This window comes from Solanum pennellii, chromosome 6, assembly GCF_001406875.1.
Source record: "Solanum pennellii chromosome 6, SPENNV200".
NCBI classification, from domain to species: Eukaryota; Viridiplantae; Streptophyta; class Magnoliopsida; order Solanales; family Solanaceae; genus Solanum; species Solanum pennellii.
Window position 1 is genome coordinate 56,210,731 of NC_028642.1, and position 22,272 is coordinate 56,233,002.

General features: G+C 35.7%; 3 protein-coding genes across 8 annotated transcripts; 1 reads left to right on the forward strand and 2 right to left on the reverse strand.

The window, feature by feature from the left end:
* The first annotated feature begins 1,420 nt into the window (after positions 1-1,420).
* LOC107023374 (protein FAR1-RELATED SEQUENCE 3) lies at positions 1,421-8,239 on the forward strand. 2 transcript variants are annotated; one of them, XM_015224054.2, is made up of 6 exons: positions 1,421-1,735; positions 2,554-4,860; positions 4,946-5,035; positions 5,278-5,427; positions 6,841-6,957; positions 7,947-8,239. In XM_015224054.2, exons 2-6 carry the CDS (start codon positions 2,650-2,652, stop codon positions 7,989-7,991), a joined length of 2,613 nt encoding a protein of 870 aa, XP_015079540.1. In that variant the 5' UTR covers positions 1,421-1,735; positions 2,554-2,649; the 3' UTR covers positions 7,992-8,239. The 2 variants fall into 2 exon arrangements, with proteins under 2 accessions (XP_015079540.1, XP_015079541.1); XM_015224055.2 differs by lacking the exon at positions 1,421-1,735 and having other exon boundaries at positions 2,595-2,791; positions 2,914-4,860.
* Positions 8,240-8,562: 323 nt separating this feature from the next.
* Positions 8,563-17,306, reverse strand: LOC107021328. 4 transcript variants are annotated; one of them, XM_015221966.2, is made up of 16 exons: positions 17,099-17,305; positions 16,781-16,927; positions 16,345-16,429; positions 15,955-16,087; positions 15,787-15,871; positions 15,275-15,361; positions 15,063-15,158; positions 14,374-14,828; positions 13,103-13,184; positions 12,843-13,019; positions 12,715-12,768; positions 12,291-12,383; positions 12,156-12,221; positions 10,834-10,880; positions 9,561-10,247; positions 8,563-9,084 (listed from the first exon to the last, which is right to left on the reverse strand). In XM_015221966.2, the coding sequence occupies exons 2-16, from the start codon at positions 16,895-16,897 to the stop codon at positions 8,721-8,723; spliced, it is 2,628 nt and encodes an 875-aa protein (XP_015077452.1). In that variant the 5' UTR covers positions 16,898-16,927; positions 17,099-17,305; the 3' UTR covers positions 8,563-8,720. The 4 variants fall into 4 exon arrangements, with proteins under 4 accessions (XP_015077452.1, XP_015077451.1, XP_027773221.1 ...); XM_015221965.2 differs by having other exon boundaries at positions 17,067-17,305; XM_027917420.1 differs by lacking the exon at positions 17,099-17,305 and adding an exon at positions 16,541-16,614 and having other exon boundaries at positions 16,781-16,922.
* Positions 17,307-18,168: 862 nt separating this feature from the next.
* LOC107021163 (sm-like protein LSM8) lies at positions 18,169-21,360 on the reverse strand. 2 transcript variants are annotated; one of them, XM_027918082.1, is made up of 7 exons: positions 21,214-21,228; positions 20,699-20,843; positions 19,946-20,038; positions 19,803-19,843; positions 19,649-19,723; positions 18,674-18,726; positions 18,169-18,568 (listed from the first exon to the last, which is right to left on the reverse strand). In XM_027918082.1, the coding sequence occupies exons 3-7, from the start codon at positions 19,980-19,982 to the stop codon at positions 18,478-18,480; spliced, it is 297 nt and encodes a 98-aa protein (XP_027773883.1). In that variant the 5' UTR covers positions 19,983-20,038; positions 20,699-20,843; positions 21,214-21,228; the 3' UTR covers positions 18,169-18,477. The 2 variants fall into 2 exon arrangements, with proteins under 2 accessions (XP_027773883.1, XP_015077257.1); XM_015221771.2 differs by lacking the exon at positions 20,699-20,843 and having other exon boundaries at positions 21,214-21,360.
* Between the last annotated feature and the right edge of the window lie 912 nt (positions 21,361-22,272).

Genomic DNA, 22,272 nt, shown 5'->3' on the forward strand with positions numbered 1-22,272 from the left:
TAGCTGAGTTAGAAAGAGGATTTACGGGACTATACAACTATTAGTATTACATTCGAGACATAGTTGAAACAGAACCCTTCCTAGAAGGTGGCTGCGTAAGCTATGTACTCTACTAATAGTTGTAAATTGAAATTGTAATTTGTTACAAATTTAAATAAATTAAATTGATATTTTTTAATTTTTGTAATTGTTTTATCCTTATTTTAATTTACTTTTTTAAAATTACAAATTTTATTTATTTAATATTTACAAGATACAAGTTATAAATATAACTTATAAAATAAATATTAATGAATATAAGTAATAACTTATAAAGTATAAACTTCAAAAGATTTAAATTTTGAAAACTTTATTAGATTATTGCAAACTTAACAATAATCAAAAAAATTAATAAAATATCTTTAAAATAAACTTAAGTTAAAAATTATAGTATAAATTTAAAAACTATTAATTTATACTTGAAAAATAAAAAAAAATTATATTTTCGTAATTTCAAAAAATATCGTCCCGTTAATCCCGTCCCGTTCCATCTCGGTCCGTTCCGGTTCATTCCGGTTCCTTCCCGGTATATAGTGGAACGGGACGGAACCGATGAACCATCCCGGTAATTCCGGTCCGGTTCATCCCGGTACCGGTCAAAATTCCGGTCAACGGATTCCGGTCCGGTCCGGTACCGGTTCATTCCGGTCCGGTGACCCGATTCCGGTCCGTTGACCAATCTTAAGCACACTAATATACTTTCTCTGTTTAAAAAAGAATGACTTACTTTTATTTTTAGTCTATTTAAAAAAGAGTAATATTTTTCTTTTTTGATAACAATTTTAGATTTTCATGTAGCATGATTAAGGCCACAAATTAAAAGTCAATTTTGTACATTTGACATAACTTTAATTTATGACCACATGATTCAAAAGTCTTCTTTATTTTCTTAAATTCCGTGTCAAGTCAAACTATGTCACTCTTTTTGAAATGGAGGGAGTAATTTTTTCGCGCTTGATATAATACCCGCCTAATATAACTGATAACCATATTATACAATTATTACCCGCCTAATATAACTGATAACCATCTCATACAATTAATACCGGTATGGTATAACTGATATTTGTGTTTAAATATACGCGCTTAATATAATACCCGCCTAATATAACTGATAATCATCTAATACAATTAATACCCGCTTAGTATAACTAATAATCATCTAATACAATCAGTACCCGCATAATATAACTATTATCATGTGTTTAAATATAACTCGTTTATTGATATAACTGATATTCATATCCATACAATAATCATAATTGTATTTTATAAATACGCAAACTATAACTATATCTATAATTATAAAAATTTGTTTGATTGATCCAAAATATCATAGTGTGATTGTATTTTTGTACTAAAACCACATCCTCCGGGTCCATCCACATCTTCATCTCAGCATAAGTTTGACGTAAATTCCATAGACTAATATCCACCGTTGAGTTTAATCAAACGGCTCAAAATCGATGTACCCTTAGGTTCATTGGTAATCCACACGACACCCACTTACTCTCCCCGTTTTCTTCCTCCCTCCGGCCCTCTGCAACTTCGCCGGTGCCCACAACGCTGCAAATTCCTTCCAAACGCCATCCTTTTTATTGTGAAGAACTCTCTTGAAGCTTTCCAGGACGGAAGTAGTTTTATCGGAAATTGTTTGAGATCCGTTTGGCCTTAATTCTCTCTCCTCTGATCATAGGTTTATCTCTCTTTTGTACATAGAGATATATACATATATGTGTATGTGTATGTGTCATGTGTGCATATATATATATGTACCTTCGTTTATATCGCTGTGTGTGTGTGCGTGCTTGTGACTATACATATGGTGATATAGACCTTTTTTTATCTGCATGAGTGTCTGGTTATCTGTGTATAAGTATCTGTGTATTTACTGTGTATTGTTTATGTTTTTTCCCCAATTTTTTTTTTTAGCTTTTAAGTTTGATCAAGTGAATTCTGGAAAGTATTGAATGACAGTCTATGTTCAGTGAAAGCTTTAACTTTGTTATCTGATAATTCCGGAGATAACTTGTACATAATTAGAAATTACATGAAGTGCTAATACGGCTTTAATGATGCAAAAACTTGTACTCGTTGAGAAAATTTGCTTCGATTCTCGTGGTAAACGTTTCATATAAAAAGGGATAGAGGGAGTACTCTGTATGAGCTCTTAAAAGGAATAGTTGGTGATTGAAGACAACAGAAAAGCATTGTACTAGTATTTCATTTGGTTTTGGTCAAGCGTTTGTACAAAATTTAGACCGAAGTAGAGTTTCTAAATCCAATATTGAGCAAAATTATTTGAGATTTGGTTGTGCGTGATTTGTGTTATTATATTGGGTACTTCATTATTGTGTTGTTTACTTGCAGTACTAATGGTTGCTTTACTTTGCTCAATTTCGATAGATGAATACACGAGGACGTGGTAAATTAGGGAAATGTAGGATAAGAAGAATAGTACTAGTTAAAGATGATTTTTATGGTGAATACTGAAAAAGTGACGACTTTTTGCAGGTCGTTACGTGGTTATACATGCCATCTTCAAGGATATGAACTGGAGTACCTTTATGGATTTAATTCATTTTCCTAAAGTGGTTTCCCTGTTCCGGAATGGATGTTGAAGAAGGGAACATGAACCAGCAAGGTGGTATAACTGATGACGGTGATGATGAACCCAGTGAGAGTGGAGAAGCAAATGTAAATGGAAGATCAAATGCACCTGATGGAGATAACATTGTTGAGCCGCAAATGGGTATGGTATTTCTTTCTGCAGATCAAGCAAAGAATTTCTATGATGAGTATGCTAGGCGTTTGGGTTTTAACACCCGTGTCTTTCAGTTTAATCGACTGAAGACTGATTTCTTATGTGACAAGGTTGGTTTGAGAAGAGTGTCGGGTGAATCCTGTGATGCAATGCTTAGAGTGGAGTTAAAAGGTCAAAACAAGTGGGTTGTGACCAAATATGTGAAGGACCACTGTCACTCCCTTGTGTATCCCAACAAGGTGCATCATCAGAGATCGCACAAGCATTTTGCGGTGACAAAAAAGAAGGTACCTGAGAATAATCAGGGTGTTGGAGTTGTTCCTAGTGGTGTAATGTATGTCTCAGTAGACTGTAACCGCATCCCTGTAGAGATGAACCATGGAGCTAAGAGAACTCGTCCTGAAGAGTCAGATCAAACTGTTAAGAATTCTACACTTCAGGGTTTTTCTCCTAGACATTGCAATCAACGAAGAACATTAGGGAGAGATGCTCAGAATCTTCTCGATTACTTCAAGAAAATGCAGGCTGAGAATCCCGGATTTTACTATGCCATACAATTGGACGAAGATAATCGCATGTCTAGTGTATTTTGGGCTGATGCAAGGTCAAGAAATGCATACAGTCATTTTGGTGATGCCGTTATACTGGACACGATGTACAGAGTTAATCAGTGCAAAGTCCCATTTGCTCCGCTCACAGGAGTAAATCATCATGGTCAGGCAATTTTGTTTGGTTGTGCACTTCTTCTAGATGAGTCTGAGGCTACATTTGTCTGGCTATTCAAGACCTTCCTTGCCGCTATGAATGACCGTGCCCCGGTCTCATTAATTACTGATCAGGACACTGTTATACAATCTGCAGTTTCTCAAGTTTTTCCTGAAACACGGCACTGTATCAACAAGTGGCATGTATTAAGGGCTGGCCAGGACAGAATGTCTCATGTATGTCACATGTTCCCAAATTTCCAGGTTGAACTCTATAATTGTATCAATTTGACTGAGACAGTTGAAGAATTTGAATCGTATTGGGAGATGATCCTTGATAAGTATGACCTGAAGAAGAATGATTGGCTTCAATCCATATATAATACACGTCGACAGTGGGCACCAGTTTATTTTCGTGATACTTTCTTTGCAGCCGTTTCTCCTAACCAGGAATATGAATGTTCTTTTTTCGATGGGTATGTGAGTCAACAGATTACATTGCCATTGTTCTTCAGGCAATATGAAAGAGCTTTGGAGAATTCATTTGAGAAGGAAACAGAAGCTGATTTTGATACAATATGCACCACTCCACCACTAAAGACACCATCTCCAATGGAGAAACAGGCAGCAACTTTATATACGAAGAAAATATTCTTAAAATTTCAAGAAGAGTTGGTGGAGACATTTGTCTACACTGCAAACAGAATTGATGGAGATGGGGTTATCAGCACATTCAGAGTTGCAAAATTTGAGGATGACCAGAAAGCATACCTTGTCTCATTGAATATATCTGAACTGAAAGCAAATTGTAGCTGCCAGATGTTTGAATGTAGTGGTATCCTCTGTAGACATATTCTTACAGTTTTTACAGTAACTAATATTCTTACATTGCCATCTCATTACATCTTGAAAAGGTGGACAATAAATGCAAAATGTGGTGCTGAATCAGATGAACATGTACAACTTCATGATACTGAATCAATGGCTCGGAGATACAACAGTCTCTGCAGGGAAGCCATAAGATGTGCTGAAGAAGGGGCTGTATCTCAAGAGACATATAATGCTGCATTAGGTGCTCTTAAAGAAGGAGGAAAGAAAGTGGCTCTTGCAAAAAGAAATGTTTCTAAAGTTTCACCTCCTAGATCACAAGCCAGTTGTGTTGGCTATGATGATCGGAGGACGTCTACCTCTGCTTCGGAAATGACCCCATTATTGTGGCCAAGACAAGATGAAATGACAAAGCGCTTTAATCTTAATGATACTGGTAGTCCTGCTCAGGCTGTTGCTGATTTAAATCCCCAGCGCATGGCCCCTGTTTCTCTTCACCGTGATGATGGTCATGCAGATAACATGGTACTGAGATTCATTTTATCTTATTTAATATCACTAGCAGATTTTTCAACAAGATGTGCACTACTGATTTTTTTGGGGTTCTTAGGTGATTCTTCCTTGCCTCAAGTCAATGACATGGGTGATGGAGAATAAAACTTCAGCACCTGCGAATAGAGTTGCTGTCATCAACCTGAAGGTGCATTTAAGAGCTTTAACTGTTTTAACTTCTTTTTAAAAACCATCATGTTGGTGAATCGGTTAATTGTTGTTTTGATAATGTAACTGATATGTTTTGGATAGGGATATCAGGGTTGTGTGCTTCCTTTGATTTTGTGACCACATGTTTCTTTGTTTAATTTCAGTTATCATGTTCTCTACTGCTGATATGTCATGGATTTGATTATTCAATTATTGTTTACTGAGTTTCTTTGGTTGTAGCTGCAAGATTACAGTAGGACTCCTTCACGAGAATCAGAAGTTAAGTTTCAGCTATCCCAGGTCACACTAGAGCCCATGATGAAGTCTATGGCTTATATCAGCGAGCAACTTTCCGCCCCAGCTAATAGGGTTGCTGTCATCAATCTGAAGGTATTGTGGAAATTTGAACTAATATTGGTGCGTACACAACTATATTTATTTATTTTCTGATGAGAAGCCAAGAAGGTGATATTATCTATTCCTCTTTGCTAGATATCAATTCCCTTTTGATTACTCTTAATTCTCTCCGTCATGTCCTTTCTCCTCCAGATTATCATATTCCTATTTTAAGTGCCAATATGTTTTTTATCCTCCTGTTTTCCTTTGTTATTTCTCTCTTTTTTTGGGAGAGGAAAAGGCAGTTGGTATAAGGACATGGTAAATCTGTCTGGATCACAAAATAGATCTAATCTTCTATGATATACAATGGCAGCACATCTCATAGGCGAATGCATCATCACAAAGTTGCTTTTCTTTTTTTTCTTTTCCAAAGTAAACCAGGTACGCAAGGGGGCTTACCAGGAAAATTGAATAATTCAACTTGGTATGAAGGGTAAATGAGCATTCCTCCTAATACTCATATCTACACACTTTAAATTCAAAAACCTAGATAAAATAGCCTTAGACATGAATCCTTTGGTAAACTCCAGCATGCTCCATGTAAATATTGTTCATATTTTAGGCAGTAGTGAGGCTGGAAACACAATATAGATTTTTTTGAGAAAGTGGAAACACAATATAGATTGACAAATAGGCAAAGAATATAAGGCCAACAATTTTCCTCCTTAACACCTCAGTGTTTCTGCCGATTAGTCTCCTAGTCCTTATTGTCTACAACCCCAAACACTGACTTATTGATTTCTTCAAATTTGGGAGTACCTCTAAAGAGAATATTTCATTCATCTGGATCTCCTGGATCATGCATGAACATTTATTTGTCAGAAACCTAAACCCTTTTTGACTTCTCGGAGGTGTAGCACTGTTCAAAGTGTTTCTGTCTGCTGGAGGAGAACTTTGAAGTTTCTGACCGGAAGCCGCTTATGAAGATTATCCAAACAAATTCGAGCATTTATGATGGTTTTCTTTGTATTCTTTCATTTCTTGTTTGGAAGTTGCCTTTGTTTAAGTTTTAGTCAAAATGAAATGTTTGATATCCTGTAAGTAATATATCTGTTAATAGTATGTTTGTGTGAAAACAGTTGTCCTTGATGAGAGAGAAGAACTCACAAGTCAAAGAGCATGTGGTTGAGTAGTGCTTTGGTGTGTGGTCTATTTGCTTTTAGTATTGTCAATGTATCCTTTCATTATTAAGTCTTAATTCGTTTTTGCCTACTTGCTGTATGTTTCTTCCTGAGGTTGTGAATTTCCTGGAAACTTGTCAGCCTGTCAATTAATTGAAACTTCTTTCATGTAAAGAGTGCTAATAGTTCTTTAAATGAAGTGTTCAGTTGTCTTGTAAAATCGATTAGACACATCAGCTTCTGCAGTGATTTGTCTTACTGATTTAGAATATCTTTCTTTCAGCTTCAAGATACTGAAACAACTTCAGGAGAGTCAGAGGTGAAATTTCAGGTTTCTAGAGATACTTTAGGTGCCATGTTGAGGTCAATGGCATATATCCGTGAGCAACTGTCGAATACAGTAAGTTCCCTCCGCCTTTTCAGTATATATCATCTGATTTATCCATCCAACTTGAAATCCTTTTATGATAAAATTGACTTCACTACTTTGGCATTATGGAATTTTCCCCTGTTCCACTCAAATGGACTAGAGTAAACCTGAAATTGGAAATGGTTTTCTTACTGAAGTTCATCTTCATTGTAATCCGATCAATTTAATTGTGTGGAAATATCTTCCAGACTACGTGTGAAGCAGTAGCTCTTCACTGTTAGCTACTTAAACAATTCTAAATGTAATTCTTATGACATGAGAATTGGGTTTATATCATTTTGCAGGGAAATAATATTGTCTGGGTATCAAAAAGTTTGTCTCTGTAATTTCATTTTGAATCACATATCTCGTTGAACTTGTATTTGAAAAAAATTCTCAATCTTCTTTTTGGTAATTTTGGTGCCTTATTGTGAGATCATAACTGTACAAGATACAGGGAAAAGGGATGTGGTCATGTAGATGGCTGATCTATAATGAGTTAATTATAGCAAAAGCAAATTTGTTGTATCAGATGATACAAGAAATGATATAGATGTCCTAGTCCCACCAAAAGGAGACAAAACAAAGTTAAATGTGCTAATCTCATCGCGAATATATCCTTGTTTCACTGACATCTAAAACTCCCTCTAACGCATTTAAGTTGATAGAATAACTGATACTTATAACAGGAGCATACTATGCAGTACATGCATGCGTGTTTATGCATGTCCAAGTACATAGTTTAGCCATGGACCACAGAACGAGAAATAAGCTTACAGAATAGTGCTTATTTTGGGTCCATTCCCAGGATGTGTCCAAGTAGTGCGAAGAAGTGTTGTATCTCTTCAGTTTTTCCATATAAGATTCAGTTTTGAAGTCTGTCAACTTCATTAACTGTGTTTTGATCAATTCGACCCATTCATTGATCAGACCTTTCCTGTTAGCTAGACGTTAACCGTTCACCTCAACTTGTATGACAGGTTGAGTCGCAACTGGAGATTCCAGCAAAAAAGCAACGGAAATAGAAGTTATGGCCTTTACCATTTATAGCCAGTTGTGTGAATAGCTAACCTTGTGGATTGAGGTGCTGTTGCTGTGCTGACATTTTTCTTTAAACATGTAATCAGTATGGTTGAATTTGGAATCATCCATCCAAGTTCTCATTGTGGAGTTATAGGTAGGATAGCAGTTTTACATGCTTTGCGTTTTCTGCTTTATTTGTACATGTAAATTATTAATCTTATAAGAATGCAAGGCCATGCTTTTTTTTTTTCTTTTGGTTTTCCTTTTTTAAACATTTACATTCAACGTATACATACATGTTACCTCCCACCAACATAACTATTCCTTTTCTTGTTCAACTCTCTTTTTCTAAACTTCAAGCTCCTGAATGAACTGTTTATAAGACTTCAATCCTTCTCAGTAAAACAGTATTTTGTACACCTTTCTCACAAGACACATTTTTTCTTTATCTCACAAATTAGACACCTCCCCTTGAATATGTTCGTATCAATTCATCCATCACTAAAGCAAATAAAAACAGGCTAAAGACCGATCCCTGGTGCAACCCATCACCAACCCACATGAAGCTGAGACTGAATAAGGGAAAAAACCATAAGTTAAAGCAGTTGTTTACAAGTAGAGATTCACTCTACATCAGGTACTTGAAGACCAACATAATTATGGGCTTTTTTTTTTTAATGAAGTCAAACTAACATTACAACTTACTAGTACTTTGCCTCTATTTACTTGACCTATACAAATGATGGTGAGAGTAGAAATTCTGGTAGTAATTTCTTTAAAGGAATCCCACAAAAGGGACACCAAGGTTTTGGATGTTCATCGTCTGTGTTAGACTTGAAATCTGAAGGATATCCAGGCATTTTGAAGATGGGTGAAGGGGCTAATATTGAAGCCCATCTCTTACAGCACATGCAATGCCATACCGGAGCAATTGGGCAGATACGCATAGAAACAGCACATCGAGATAGTTTGTGTGTTCCAGTATCACACTTCACCCCCTGACAGATAGCGGAATCTGGAGAATCAAATGGTACTGATGCTGAGCAGAAACTACATTCCTCCTTCTCTACATATTCACAAAAGGAGGGACGCTGACTGCAAAATAAGACGGAGTGAGTTAGAATCAGCAACATCCACGTGAACATGTTACTCGTATCTGTATCATCACACCACGATCAACTTGAATACTAATGGTCAATAGCTACAGAACAAACAAGAACTGGCACATGAAAATTCAAAGTTTCCATCATCAAGAAAGAACAGGTTTCATCTACATCAATGTGATAAAGCCTAATCAACTGGTTAAGATAGAATTCAAACAAGTTAAAATGCAGATTTCTTTTATCAATTCCTTAAAACCAATCAATGTTCGTATATAGTTAAGATCTAGGAGAAAATGAGCATCATTTTAGATCACAAAATATTATTCTATTTTACACTAAAAAGATAGTTACACTAGATATAGCTGGAAATTTTTTTTGAAACATCAGAATGTCGAAAATACTAAGACAATGCAAATGGCATAGATCATGCGTAGAGAAACTATTAAAGCAGGCATGTGGTGGAACTACCTCTTCTTAACGGTTCGTACTTCATCTGCAAGAAGTTTCAGATCATTCTTTACAGCTTTACGATGAATTGCAACCCACTGCTCCATCTGTGTTGTTCCAATAGGGACCCAGTAACCAGGTTTAGTACCCTTTCCACGAGAAGCAGAGGCGACATCAAGAAAGACAGTAAAGCTATAGCCGATCAGCCTATCTCTCAGTTCCATTTCACTATTTGAATGAAGCTGTGTCCAATCCAATTTTTCATCTTCAGCACCAACAATGACCTCCAAAAGCTGTGATTTCCCATCAAGTTTATCTGTCTCCACCTTTTTCAAGACTACCAGCTTACTGATGATGTTGAGGAGTTGCAATTTACGCGAGGAGATCTCTGGGAGACATTTAATTGCTTCAGACAAGTTTGCAGAAACTCCAACAGAAGATTTCAACCATTTAAGTACAACATGTTCCACATATTTCGGAATAGACTGTTTAAAGGCCAAGAGTGCTGCTACAACATCCCAAACAACCAGTGGTTTATCCAAAGGTTCATGCTGATTTAATGACCATAATATATTATTCTCCCAACTAATTAGCTCTTTCTCAGGAAAATCTGGGAATATTTTAACATCAAAATCGGGACAAACAGTAGAGGAAATCTCCAGTTGCTGTCCTCCAATCCATAGAAATTCTACTGCAGCTTTCAGAGCCCTGGAAGTTTTGAACAAAGCGATGTTAGTTTCTCAAGCAAGCTATCCTTCCCACTAAAGCACTGCCACTAGTTTATCATCTGTTTTCAAAAATAAAATAGATAGAAGCACAGGGCAGTTGTCAGATTATTTCTGGTCCATATTAGTGTGAATCCATAAAAGATGTAAGCCTTAACTTTAAAGAAGACAACATGTCAATAATCAACAAAATATCATTCATCACAATGACAGTTCCAAGTATAGATATCCATTTTTTGTTCATGTAGATTATGTTTAACTTTTAATTGAAAGATGGATCCATGCACATTGGAAAGTAGCAGTTTCACATAGCAGATAAGGAAATTCTGTGTAGGAGAACTCATTGATTAATATAATGGTATAGCTTTCTTGAGAATGATAATGGTATAGCTTTAACAATAAAACATACTTTTCCCTCACAAAAGATTACTAACAAGAGCATGACGAATTTTTATTAGTAGATGATAAATATCTGCAGCCTGTAACCTGTTAACTATATACTAGATCCAGGTGAAAATTGGCATCTACAAATATATAGAACAAACAGCCAAAAAGGGGAAATAGAATACCTTGCCTCGTACATTGGATTTAGTAGCGCAGTAGAAAAAGCTCTTACCTGCACAGTGTGTATAACTTTTGTTGGTATAGAAGTACTAAAACAGAACATAAAAGACTAAACATCTCATTCAATAATTACCATTATTAAGAAAGATTTTTAACTGATTATCTGTTTATAATGCGAGAAGCTTGTAATGAAAGAAAAGTAGATCTTACAAAGGGCGTATAATAGTTTCACGAGGGAGTTTCTAGTTGAACTTAACTGCTGAAAAACTAAACTGATCAATATTTAACAAGACTTGATGCATTCTGTTCTAAGAACAAATACCAAGATGGTACTAAGATGCTGGCAAGAATTATCTACCCGCTGCGCTTTTACGGGAGAGTTTCCAGTAAGATATTTCAGTGTGATTATACTAGATTAATATTAGCGAATAAAAGTGGTCAAGTTATCCTGTGAAGGCAGGGGAGAAAAAACAAAATCAATCATTTAAAAAAAAAGACCAATGCTTTCTTCTCTCTCCTCTCTCTTGGTGCAGGTTAACCTAACGTGCGCCGTCGAGATCCATGGAATGAGGACGAGGTAGGGAGCAGGACGGCCTAGGAAACATTCACTTGTAGCATTTGGTAGATCTGTAGAGTTTCGATTGCCGGCGGAGGCCTCATCTTCAAAACACCCTACCATATGGAACAGTTGACACCACTGAAACCCTCATCCAGTTCCAGCAAATTGACACAGGCGGATACATGTATTGAGGCAGCCGAAGTTCTAGCTGGGGATTCCAACCCCAAGAGCTACTGGGGTCCGCTGCAGCTCACTCAAATCTCAGCTCCCCTATAATGAGAATGGGCAGACAGAAGAGACCTACTGAGCAGGGTGACAGGAAACTCCAGGAAGTGCCGGAAAGGTGGAAGAAGTGATAGACCTGGAAGTTGTTTATGGCTTCAATACAGTGGAACAAAGAAGAACTCTATAGCAAAGCCTTATTAATATGCCACTAGTCTTGTGTGATTTTAGTGCTGTTTCTCTCATCTGGTGATAGAGTTAGTGGTAATCCAGTGAGTTATTATAAGGAAAAGACTTTGCTGAGTGTGTTAACACTCTTGTGCTGAATAAATTGAAATGGATAGGGGATTTTTCAACTAGAACAATAAACAACAAGGAACAGATAGAGTGGAGCAGTTTGGAAATGGATGATGACGTGGGGCAACATCCCTCTTGAATATGATCTGCCTAACCAGGATATTGGTGTTTGCTATGTTCATCGAAAATTGTGAATTTGTATACAGACAAACCACACTCAAAATAAGGAATGAAGGGATAATGCATTACCACAGCCAGCACCAGATTCCCCGGAGATACGGCTAGACCTAAGCAAGAACAAAATGCATTTGGCACCTGCAAAGAATTTTTTATTTATGAAACAGTTGGTGATAGAGATGCATGAACCAAGATACATGTGCGTACATCAGCAGAGCCTTCCACACCAGGTGTATTGGAAGGAATAGGTACTTCACACAGGGAATTTTCATGTAAAATCCAGCAGCGTGTGGAGTCATCCTGCAAAATATTCAGGAAGAAAGTTTATCCTACCATTAAATTATGCTCAAAATGCAATCTCACATCAGGTTTGGTAAATAGAACTGTTTAGTTACCAAAAAAAATAATCTCACATAGGGATTTGGGGGACGGAATTAGGAAAATTCTTGTATGCTATATTACTTTTACAGCCATCATAGTCAGAGAGACATCCAAAGAGTGCTCTCCATTAGGTTGATAACAGTAACATTATTCAGAGAATGGTAATGTTGTGGTTTAAATGTTAAGGAAAATAGTCAGAAAATAGACATAAATAGTCCAAGTAGAAACACCAAATAATAAAGTAGCTTACCTGGCTGCAGCTGTATAGGCAACGTCCGTCGAAAGCCCAAGATAGACCTGTAACCTAGAACACATCAACACAAGTCAATATCTCCAGATGCTAAAGAGGCAAGGATTTGAGTATCAGTAAGAACTCACAGCATGGTTATGGGCATCATAGGAGCCAGCTTTCTCAAATCTACGAAGAAGAATGTCACAAGTCCACACTTCAATTGATCCAGATCCCTTGCCAATGGCTAATAGCATTTTGTTAGGCGACTGCCCAGAGACCGTGAGGGAAACCATAGAGGCCATTGCAAAGTCGGCAGCCTTTACCTGTTTAGACAACAAGAAACAGATAATGAGACGAAAAAGTGAAAAAGGAATAATTATAGAAATTTTTTATGTCAAAAAGAGACCTCCTTCAATAGCGAAAAGGGCAAACCACTAGGTTCTGTTGATTCTACTAGTCTTCTGCAACACGCCTGCCAGATTTTCACACTACAAAATGAAAAGTAAGAAGAATAAATTGTTGAACCTATTAATTCGTGCAAAAATGCAATATATTGCAGGCTATTGCATTAACTGACACCAACATCTACACTTATAGGAGTCTTCTGCAGTTAGTATGATTGTTTAGCATCAGTTTGATTCACGATGTTATGACATACGGAGATGGGTATGCAGTGAGTGGAACTCTTCACACGGTATCAATATGTATGCAATGAATGATTCCCCGGTATCTGTCTGAACTTCCATCTAGAAAGGAAGCAGATCATGTCATCCATGGAGATGGGAGATGGGAGATGGAAGAAATCCAAATTGACGCTTGAGTGGTGGTCACCCACTGTTGGATGTTGGCCAGAAGAGATGGAAAGAAGTGTACGCTTCGCCTCTGAACATGTGGTTGCAAACCAATTTCAAGCAGATCGACAGATGAGTGGGGAATGGATTAAAACAGAGGAGGAAACCTCACTCAGAAATCATCGGCGCTGGGCCTGGTTTAAAGTTAGAGGTGACGGTTCAGAGGTCCCTAGAGAGAAGGAAATGGAAAGTGACGGTTCATTCTCCCACCAGTTTGATTCAGGATATAACTAAAGCTTCTATCCTTGAAAGCTTCCATTCTGCGGTTCTATTACCATTTGATTACTTAATTTCTTCCTAAATAACAAGGAAATTTAGCATTATAATATCGGATGGCACAAACACATATCTCGTCCCAGAAACTTGGACACAACTGTTCTTGGCCTCTTGCTTTACCAATTGATTACTTCATTACTTCCTCATTGACAATACAACGTTAACTATTAATAACGATCTTTTAGATTTACTATAATAGAATGGTCACTAACACGTACTTCTTATTTAAGGCTTTCATTTAACAATTCTTCCCACTTGAACTTTATTTTGTCCTCATTGCCAATTATAAAACCACCTCATCTCTTCATCTAGAGCTAAGTGCTCTAAGTTGTTTTGGATTTTCTTGTCTTGATTTGTCTATTCAGAAGATAAGATTAATACTAAGGAGAAAAAAACGAAGCAGAGGAGACTCTAGACAATCAGGTGAAAAATAGATGAGTCAGCATGCTAACAACTTCTTTTCATTTCATGGCAGAATGCGTTGAAGTATACTGCACTCATAGCTGCTCTTTTGCTATGATTATTATATAATAAAAATGTAGATACATACCTCCCATCTGAACATCCAGTAGCCAATAAAAGCAGAGGATCTGAAGCATCAGAAATGAACAAGCTCCAACTGATTGTTGTGATCCAAGAATCATGTGCATCGAGAAGTCCAACGAGCACTGTTTTATTTGAGTCAGGGATGTTCATAATAGAGTAGCTTTCAGGTTTATGAATTCTCCACAATGATAATACGCCACTCTTCCCACCAACAGCAAGTACAGAACAGCTACTGGTCAAGCCATTAGCAGAAGATATACCACATCCAGATGTCTGCGGCAGACAGGGTGACCATGCAACAATGAGTGAGGACAGCATTGCATTGCGAGAGGCATATTCCTCGCCAGTGATCAGTGATTGACAGTCATCTTCAAAAACTTTCTTAGAAGACCTTGATCTTAAGCGAGGAGCAGTAAAAGTATTTTTCTGTTTCTGACTGTATGCTTTAACCTCCATCACCTAAAAAAAAAGTAATAGCATCATAAGAAAAACTGGTATTGAAGTTGGTAATAAGCAAATCTCATCATCTAAATAACTAAATAATCATTTGCCAAAAGTAGTTCTTAAATGTTCACTTCTTTTCTCCTCTATCTCTGTCTACATTCTTCACAGTCTAAGTAATTACAGCATGTGATAGTACAATATTCATGCATAGTGAAAATACTTGGAGGAACCAAAGAGATCAGCAAGTACGGGCAATGTGTTCAGTCTCCGACGCTTAAGTTCCTTTCTCATGTTAGAGATTGGCAGATCATCGTCATCTCCCTCATCAAAGCAAGCTTGACTAGGCTGTTAGAACAGAAATCAAGTCAAACCAAATACAGCTGAAGATACAGAGAAGAGGCACTGTTTCATGTGAAAAGAGTGAAATCCACACAATGGAGAAAACAATGAATTTAACTTACATCAGCACCTTCTGAGACTCTAAAGTTTGCTGCCTGAAAATTGGTATTTTTGAGATAGCTATACAGCATGTTTGATATATCCATTACCTGTGAAGTTTATTAATTAGATCAATGGGCAAAGACTAGAAGGATAAAGGTCGGAAGATCACTATGAAGAAACGGGAGAAACCCATTGGAAATTGTTCAAGAGAACCATGTGGCTTGATCGCTGAGGACTCTAACGTTCTAAACTGAACTTCTAGATGCGACTTGGATGGTTTTTTTTTTTTTGACAAAGTAAAATGCGACTTGGATGTTATTCGCACCAAAATGATAAAGGATCTGGGATAAGAATCGAACAGGAATACAATCTAAAAACAAAGACATGAACTAATTGAATGCTTTCAGGCATTTGCTGAGGTAGTAAAATACTATGTTCCAAAAGAATAGCACTGGGTATTTAAGTCTTCAATCAGTGAGGAAGTATCCAAAACGTCATAAATATATTATTCCACATCCTTGTTGATTCATACCTCTACCCACTCTGTTGAAAACTCAAGAAATGGCATCCGGTAAAGTCTCACATGTCCTTCAGTAGTGCAGACTGCAAGCAAACAACTAGACCAAGCAAAAACATTGTTATTCACATTACTGTTGAGAACGACCAAAGATCATTCACTGATATGCTTTATAGATCATACCCAGAATTTGAAGCAAATCCAATAGGTGACCAGGATATTGACCGGGCACATGGCCGATTTTCCCGATATTGTTTTTCTTGAGGAGAGGAGTCTCGAGATAATGCAATATGTAACATGCAATCAGAGAGTAAATCTGTGAAGATTTAAAGTCGAAATTCAGGCAGAGTTGGAACACATATACAAACCATTAATAAGTTGTCTGACTAATTCACAACACTTTTTTGAACTAGTAATAAATTTACTAATGTGGGTAATCTCCCGATACCCAAGTGGTAGTAAAGCAAATATCCTATACAATATATGGTTCTGTACAGAAAACATCATCTTATACTACTAACAAGAATCCCATTCATGCACCAAAAATCAACTGTACAAGATATATAACATTACCTTTTCTATCAATGAACCCAACAGAAAAAGGTTTTCCAGGAGGTATAGTAATGAGACCTCGTGATCCCAATCGTTTAGCTGGATTCTGAAAAAAAAAAAAATATTACTTTTCAATAGCACATCTGCTAATTCAATGCCTAATCAATGATACTAAATCCCCAACATGGGTAGTGGTGCAATGGTGGGACTACTCTACCCTTAACCAGAGGTCTCGAATTCAAGCCCTAGCTATGGAGAAAATCCTATTAGAAAAGCCACCCCCAAATGACTCTGCAGTGCATAATCCAGATTCAGTCGGAGCTCCAAGACACCGGGGTGGGAAACCAAATAAAAAATGATGCTAAGTCGAAAGTCTGTTAAATATCCAAAGATGCAAACTTTTACAGCATTATTACAAGAAAGGCAGAAGAGGATCAGCTGTGAACAAGAAATTTACCAATATGGTAATAATATGACCGGAAGCTACTGCCAACAAATTCTCCTCTGACCAAGCTACAGAATTAGGGTGAGATGGGGAAGCCACAAGTATATAAGCTTGAAAACTCGAAGACATTGTTGTATATAGCAGACCAAATTGTAAATCCTGAGAAACATGTCAGCAATTACAAACTCCTTCCATACAGAATAAACAAGTCAACTTTTGTACAGAAAAATGGGGGAAACTGAAAATAGTCAATTTTTGTACAGAAAAAAAGGGGAAAACTGAAAATAGAGAATCACACCAAGGAAAATCATCAATGCTGAAAGTAACGACCTTGAATCGATTCAACAATAAAATTACATGCTTCAATGGCGTCTTCTTTGATAACTGAATTCAGTGAGCTTCGACAAACTGGGGTTTTAGGGGTTTATAGGTTTTCTTTTTAAATTTGGTGGCAAACGACCAATTGATTAAATTTGGACGGTTAAATTGAAATTATTGAAGTGTAATTTAGGTGTATTTTAACTGTTTAACTCATGAGATTATGAAAAAAAAAAAGATTGCTTTATTGTTTTCGGATAAAATTTGGGATATTTTCTAATATAAAATTTGGGATTAAGTGAATTATTATTTAAAAACACTTTCTATGTTATCCAAATATGGAGTGGATAATTTGTTAGAATATATTGGCCTAATTACCCTAAAATTCGATTAATAAAATAAGATATGAGGATGCTCTAGCAACTCTCTCCGTTCATTTTTATTTGTGATGTTACGCTTTTGAATGTTAATTGATTAATTTTTTCAAAGTTAAATTAAATTACATTAATTTGATATTTTAAACAAAAAATCTATGAAAAGTACTATAAATTGCAATCTTTGCATATCAATGCGATGAAAAATACATCTTAAAATGTCAATCAAAATTTTTATAAATTTGACTTTAAAAATAGAAATCATGACAACTAAAAGTAACTCTAAAAATATTTATTTACAAATAAACTTTATTATGAATAAGAGTTTCTATTAAAGGTGGCAAAAGTTAACCGTTCTTCCAATTATACTATATTTGGTTATGGCCGAAAAGCTTCACTCCCATTTTTGTCTAATAATTTTTTTATACAAATAAAGTGAATTGCTAGTTAAACTTAATAATAAAAATAAAAACATTTACTTGCAGAGTTACTTCAAGGTCTAGGACAAAAATAATCACTTTCTACCCATTTAAGAGTTTTACCCAATAAAACTCTATGACCATAGTCCATAAATGAAGTTTAAGAAAGGTAAGAGTATTACCACACATTAGGACCAATTTGATCATTTTCTCATTCTGTAAAAACAATAAACACCTTTTTAACAGAAACATTTAGTGGGCTTATCCAGCTTAAACAGAAGATGAGAGGTAAACTAAAACAGCTTGTGCTCTTAGACACGGAAACATGCCTGCAGTTTTAATATGATAGTTATACAAAAGTTCGTCAACCAAACAAATGTTTCATCTACTTGGGTTCAAAATCTTTCGCAAGCCAATATCAGAAAGGGAAACTTATAAGACATATAACGACGACTAACGAACTATAACAGTTTGTGTTCCTAGCTACATAACATGTCTGAAGTTTTCATTTGATAGTTGTACCAAAGTCTTTCAACTAAACTGATGTTTGATCCATCCATCCGTTCACAGGATTACAAGGCTCACACCAAGTTGCAGGTCAGTGAACGACTGGCTTTAGAGGATGTGCTCTCAGTTTTGACATATCCAAGTTACTATCAAGATCTTCATCTAATTCCCCAACGACGCTTCTGCAACAATTAAACAGGAAAACCTATTAGAGCTTAAAGGAATTCTTGTTTTAGGTGAACCATATGCATCCTTAAAAAAGAAGTGGCAGCAATCAGTTCACATACATGTTGTCCCCCCTTATGATATAAAGACCTAACACAAGTTGCTGTACACCTTCCTGCAAATAAAAGCTAAGGGTTAGTAGTACTTAACACAGCAAGCACAATAATGCAAATAAACCACAGCATAATTGGAAAAAGGTTTACTTATAGGGGTATAAGCATGGAAAAAAAAAGGAACCTTAATGTGAAAAAAGCCCATAATAGCATGAAACTATAGTTAGCAAACAATTTCAGTCATACCAAAGCATCTTGTTTCACATCTACTGCAGACTGCTACAGCGCCGACATTCAGGAAAACCATACTCAACAACATACCCAGTGTAATCCCACAATGGAGTCCGAGGATGGTAGGATGTACACAAACCTTACCCCTACCTTTGTGAGGTAGAAAGGCTGTTTCGGATAGACCCTCGGCTCAAAAAGGAGGAAAACCAAACTCTACCATGAAAAAATTTATGTTACCCGATTTTCAGAAAAAGCCAAATTGAAGATGTAATCTCACTCTTCATTACCTAGATTATGCAACCATGAGGGACTTTTTTAAATTGCAGTGAATGACTAAATGAATTGTTCCTAGTAACACTGATACTAATAGTGGATAGTTAGTAAGGTCCCACAGTTGGAATCCTGTTTAACAAGAATGGATTGCTGCTTGTTGCTTTGTACTTTCTTTGGCAATTTTTTATGAGAATATTGTCTACTTAGATAAAAAGTAGAACCTGAAAATTCAAATTTTCAGGCATTCAAAATGTACTTCTAGTAACTGACTAGACTACCATGTAATGACTGAATAAATTCTAGCAAATATTAATGAGCTGGAAAATACTATGAATCCTAGAAACTACAAGCACCAAATAGAAACATCCACATATATCAAAATGTCGTTCAAAAGTAATTTTTATAAATAACTGAACACCACTACTAAAATGAAATGTCTAGACATGATTAATGAATTCTTCAGATAAGACACAGACGAACCTTTGTTGAATATACTCTCTCATGAGATTCATCAAGAATCAAGTTTGTAGCCTGGTCGAATCCTCTCAGAACTCCCTGAAAAAGAATCAAGAAGTCAGCAAAATAAAGGGTCTCCAGCACAGTATTTGGCAACAAAAGCAAAACAATGTCTCACCACAATATTCCGTCCATCATTTGTAATAACTGAGATAGTTTCTGGAAACACCAAAAGAAAGAAAACAAAGAGTGTTATTCCTTAAAACATGAGCTAATCTCATCAAGCAAGACAGAAAATAAATACAAGGACAGTCCACGTACGATCAACAAGAGACTCAAGCCCAAGTCCAGATGCCATGTTGCAGAGTGAGCAGAAACTTAGTTGTCAGCTTCTTGGTAATCTGATGCTAAAACCTTGTCAAAACATAAAAGGAAGCCCACAAGTTAAAATACTTTTAAGCAAAATAAATAATACTAATATGCAAGAATGTGGCCATAAGAGCTATGTGGACTTGAACAATTTGCTGGCTAAACTTATGGGTGGGGCATTTGCTCATTTTTCTAGGAAGAAACAACTCATTGAAAATATCAAACAAAGAGCTGACGGCAGCCTAATCGAGTAGAGATTGGAATTATCATAATATTGTCATTTGCTTTAATACCAATAAAAGATATGGAGTAATGCAAAAACAGTCAATTTTTGCAGAACATAAAATATTTCAAAATCCCTTTTTCTCATCCACCTTTAGTCAGTCAGTTTTCTAAATGGTTTTTTCTTAAATCCCAAGATCAAAAGCTATAGTTTAGGTTTCATAAAAACGAAACAGAATGTTTGAGTACTATCTATATATCCCCTTTTTTCCTGTTGAAAAGCTTACAACATAATTAAACCTAGATAGATTATTCCACCGAGCAAAGGGATGAACCATTTTACACCAAAATGGGCAATAAGATTTTCTACCAATTCTAAAGCAATATTATTCCTTCTCTGCATAACAACACAACTTCCACTATACAGAGACTCTAGAATTACGAAAAAACAAATATCCAATAATAATCTTCATTTGAACTCACCTAGAACCTGGGAGATGGCAAGTATCCCATGTGCGCAAAAGCTGGCCTAGACACCACAGGAACTCACCGGAACAAATGTTTCAAATGCAAACAATACACAATCCCGTAACATTTATACTCTAACACTGTTGATTTTTTTTTTCAACTTTGCACATCGTATTAAAATTATAATCAGAATGCTGAACAAAATACATACACAGTACAGAAACACAAACATAATCAAATTAATTTCATTCCAATAAATATAAACCCTAAATTCCAGTACAGTACTCTCGTATCGTCTTCTAAGTTCGATATACAGTTCATACAGTACCTGAATAACAAAAGTTCATTCCGATATTAAATCTGCCGCCGTATCAGATATTAATTATATCAGCCGAATCAAATTGAAGCAACAAAAAAATGGCGGAGATGATTCAATACATGTAAGAGCTTAGAAAAATCCGAAAGACGAATAATTTCTACTACAAAATAAAGAAGAACCCTAAATTTAAGCCCTAAAATTAGTAATTTACCTGCGAAAAAAATCGTCGAGGAGTTCTCGAAACTCGAACTGAGGAGGAGAGTGAGACGCCGTGCGTTAAAGTAGGTACTCAGTAAAATTACACAAGTGATCCTTATTAGTTTTGTCTAAACTTTGATTTGGTCCTCAATATTTTACTTGTCTTGAGATTTGATTCCTCAATAGATGAAAATTAAGCCGGAGTAGTCCTCCTAGAGCAATCTAGGTGATTTAACTACACTCAATTAGAATGAGGGGATTATGATTTGAGATTAAAAATCATATCATATGTATACAAAATTCTAACTATTAGAATAAATAACAAATTCATTAGTGATTTCGTCTGTGAAAATTTAAGTAATATAAAATTTATGCATCCTTTATTCTTAATTTGTTGAAATAAAGAAATCTGAAAAATCCTCAATTCAAATAATTTAAATAAAAAATACTTACAAAAATACAATTTTAAACTAAATATAAAATAAAATAATTTATTTCAAAATTATTATACTTATTTGATCAAACAGACTCTTAAACTATGTGTTACTAATTCTTGTGGAGAAATAGTCGGAATGAACCTCCTTAGACCCTAAAAAATTCTACAAAGGTTTTTTGTATATGTTATACCCTATAAAATTCTATAAAGATTTTTTGTATATGTTATACCATTTTTTTATGGTAAAAGTTGATAGGTTTGTAATATATAATGTTTTGTTGTTTTTCTGTGCCTTTGGTATAAAACATATCTTAATTTTTTTAAATTCGGTTAAAATTTTTAATAAATATTTTTTTGAAGAGAAAAAAAATAATTCCACAAGTTACATTTTCTCATGTTCCGACCCTATATGTTATCTTGTCATATAGTAATCCACAACTTAAATATTTAGAAATCTAAACACTTTTCCAATAAAAAAAACAAATTCCATAAGAGACATTATGTCAAGTTCCGATCACTCAATTATCTTGGTATATAATTCAAAACTTATATATTTTAAATTTTGAACTCGTTTTGCTAGTCAAGTACATTACAAAGGGAGGAAAGCTATATGGTAAAGGCATTAGAATTAAGAGG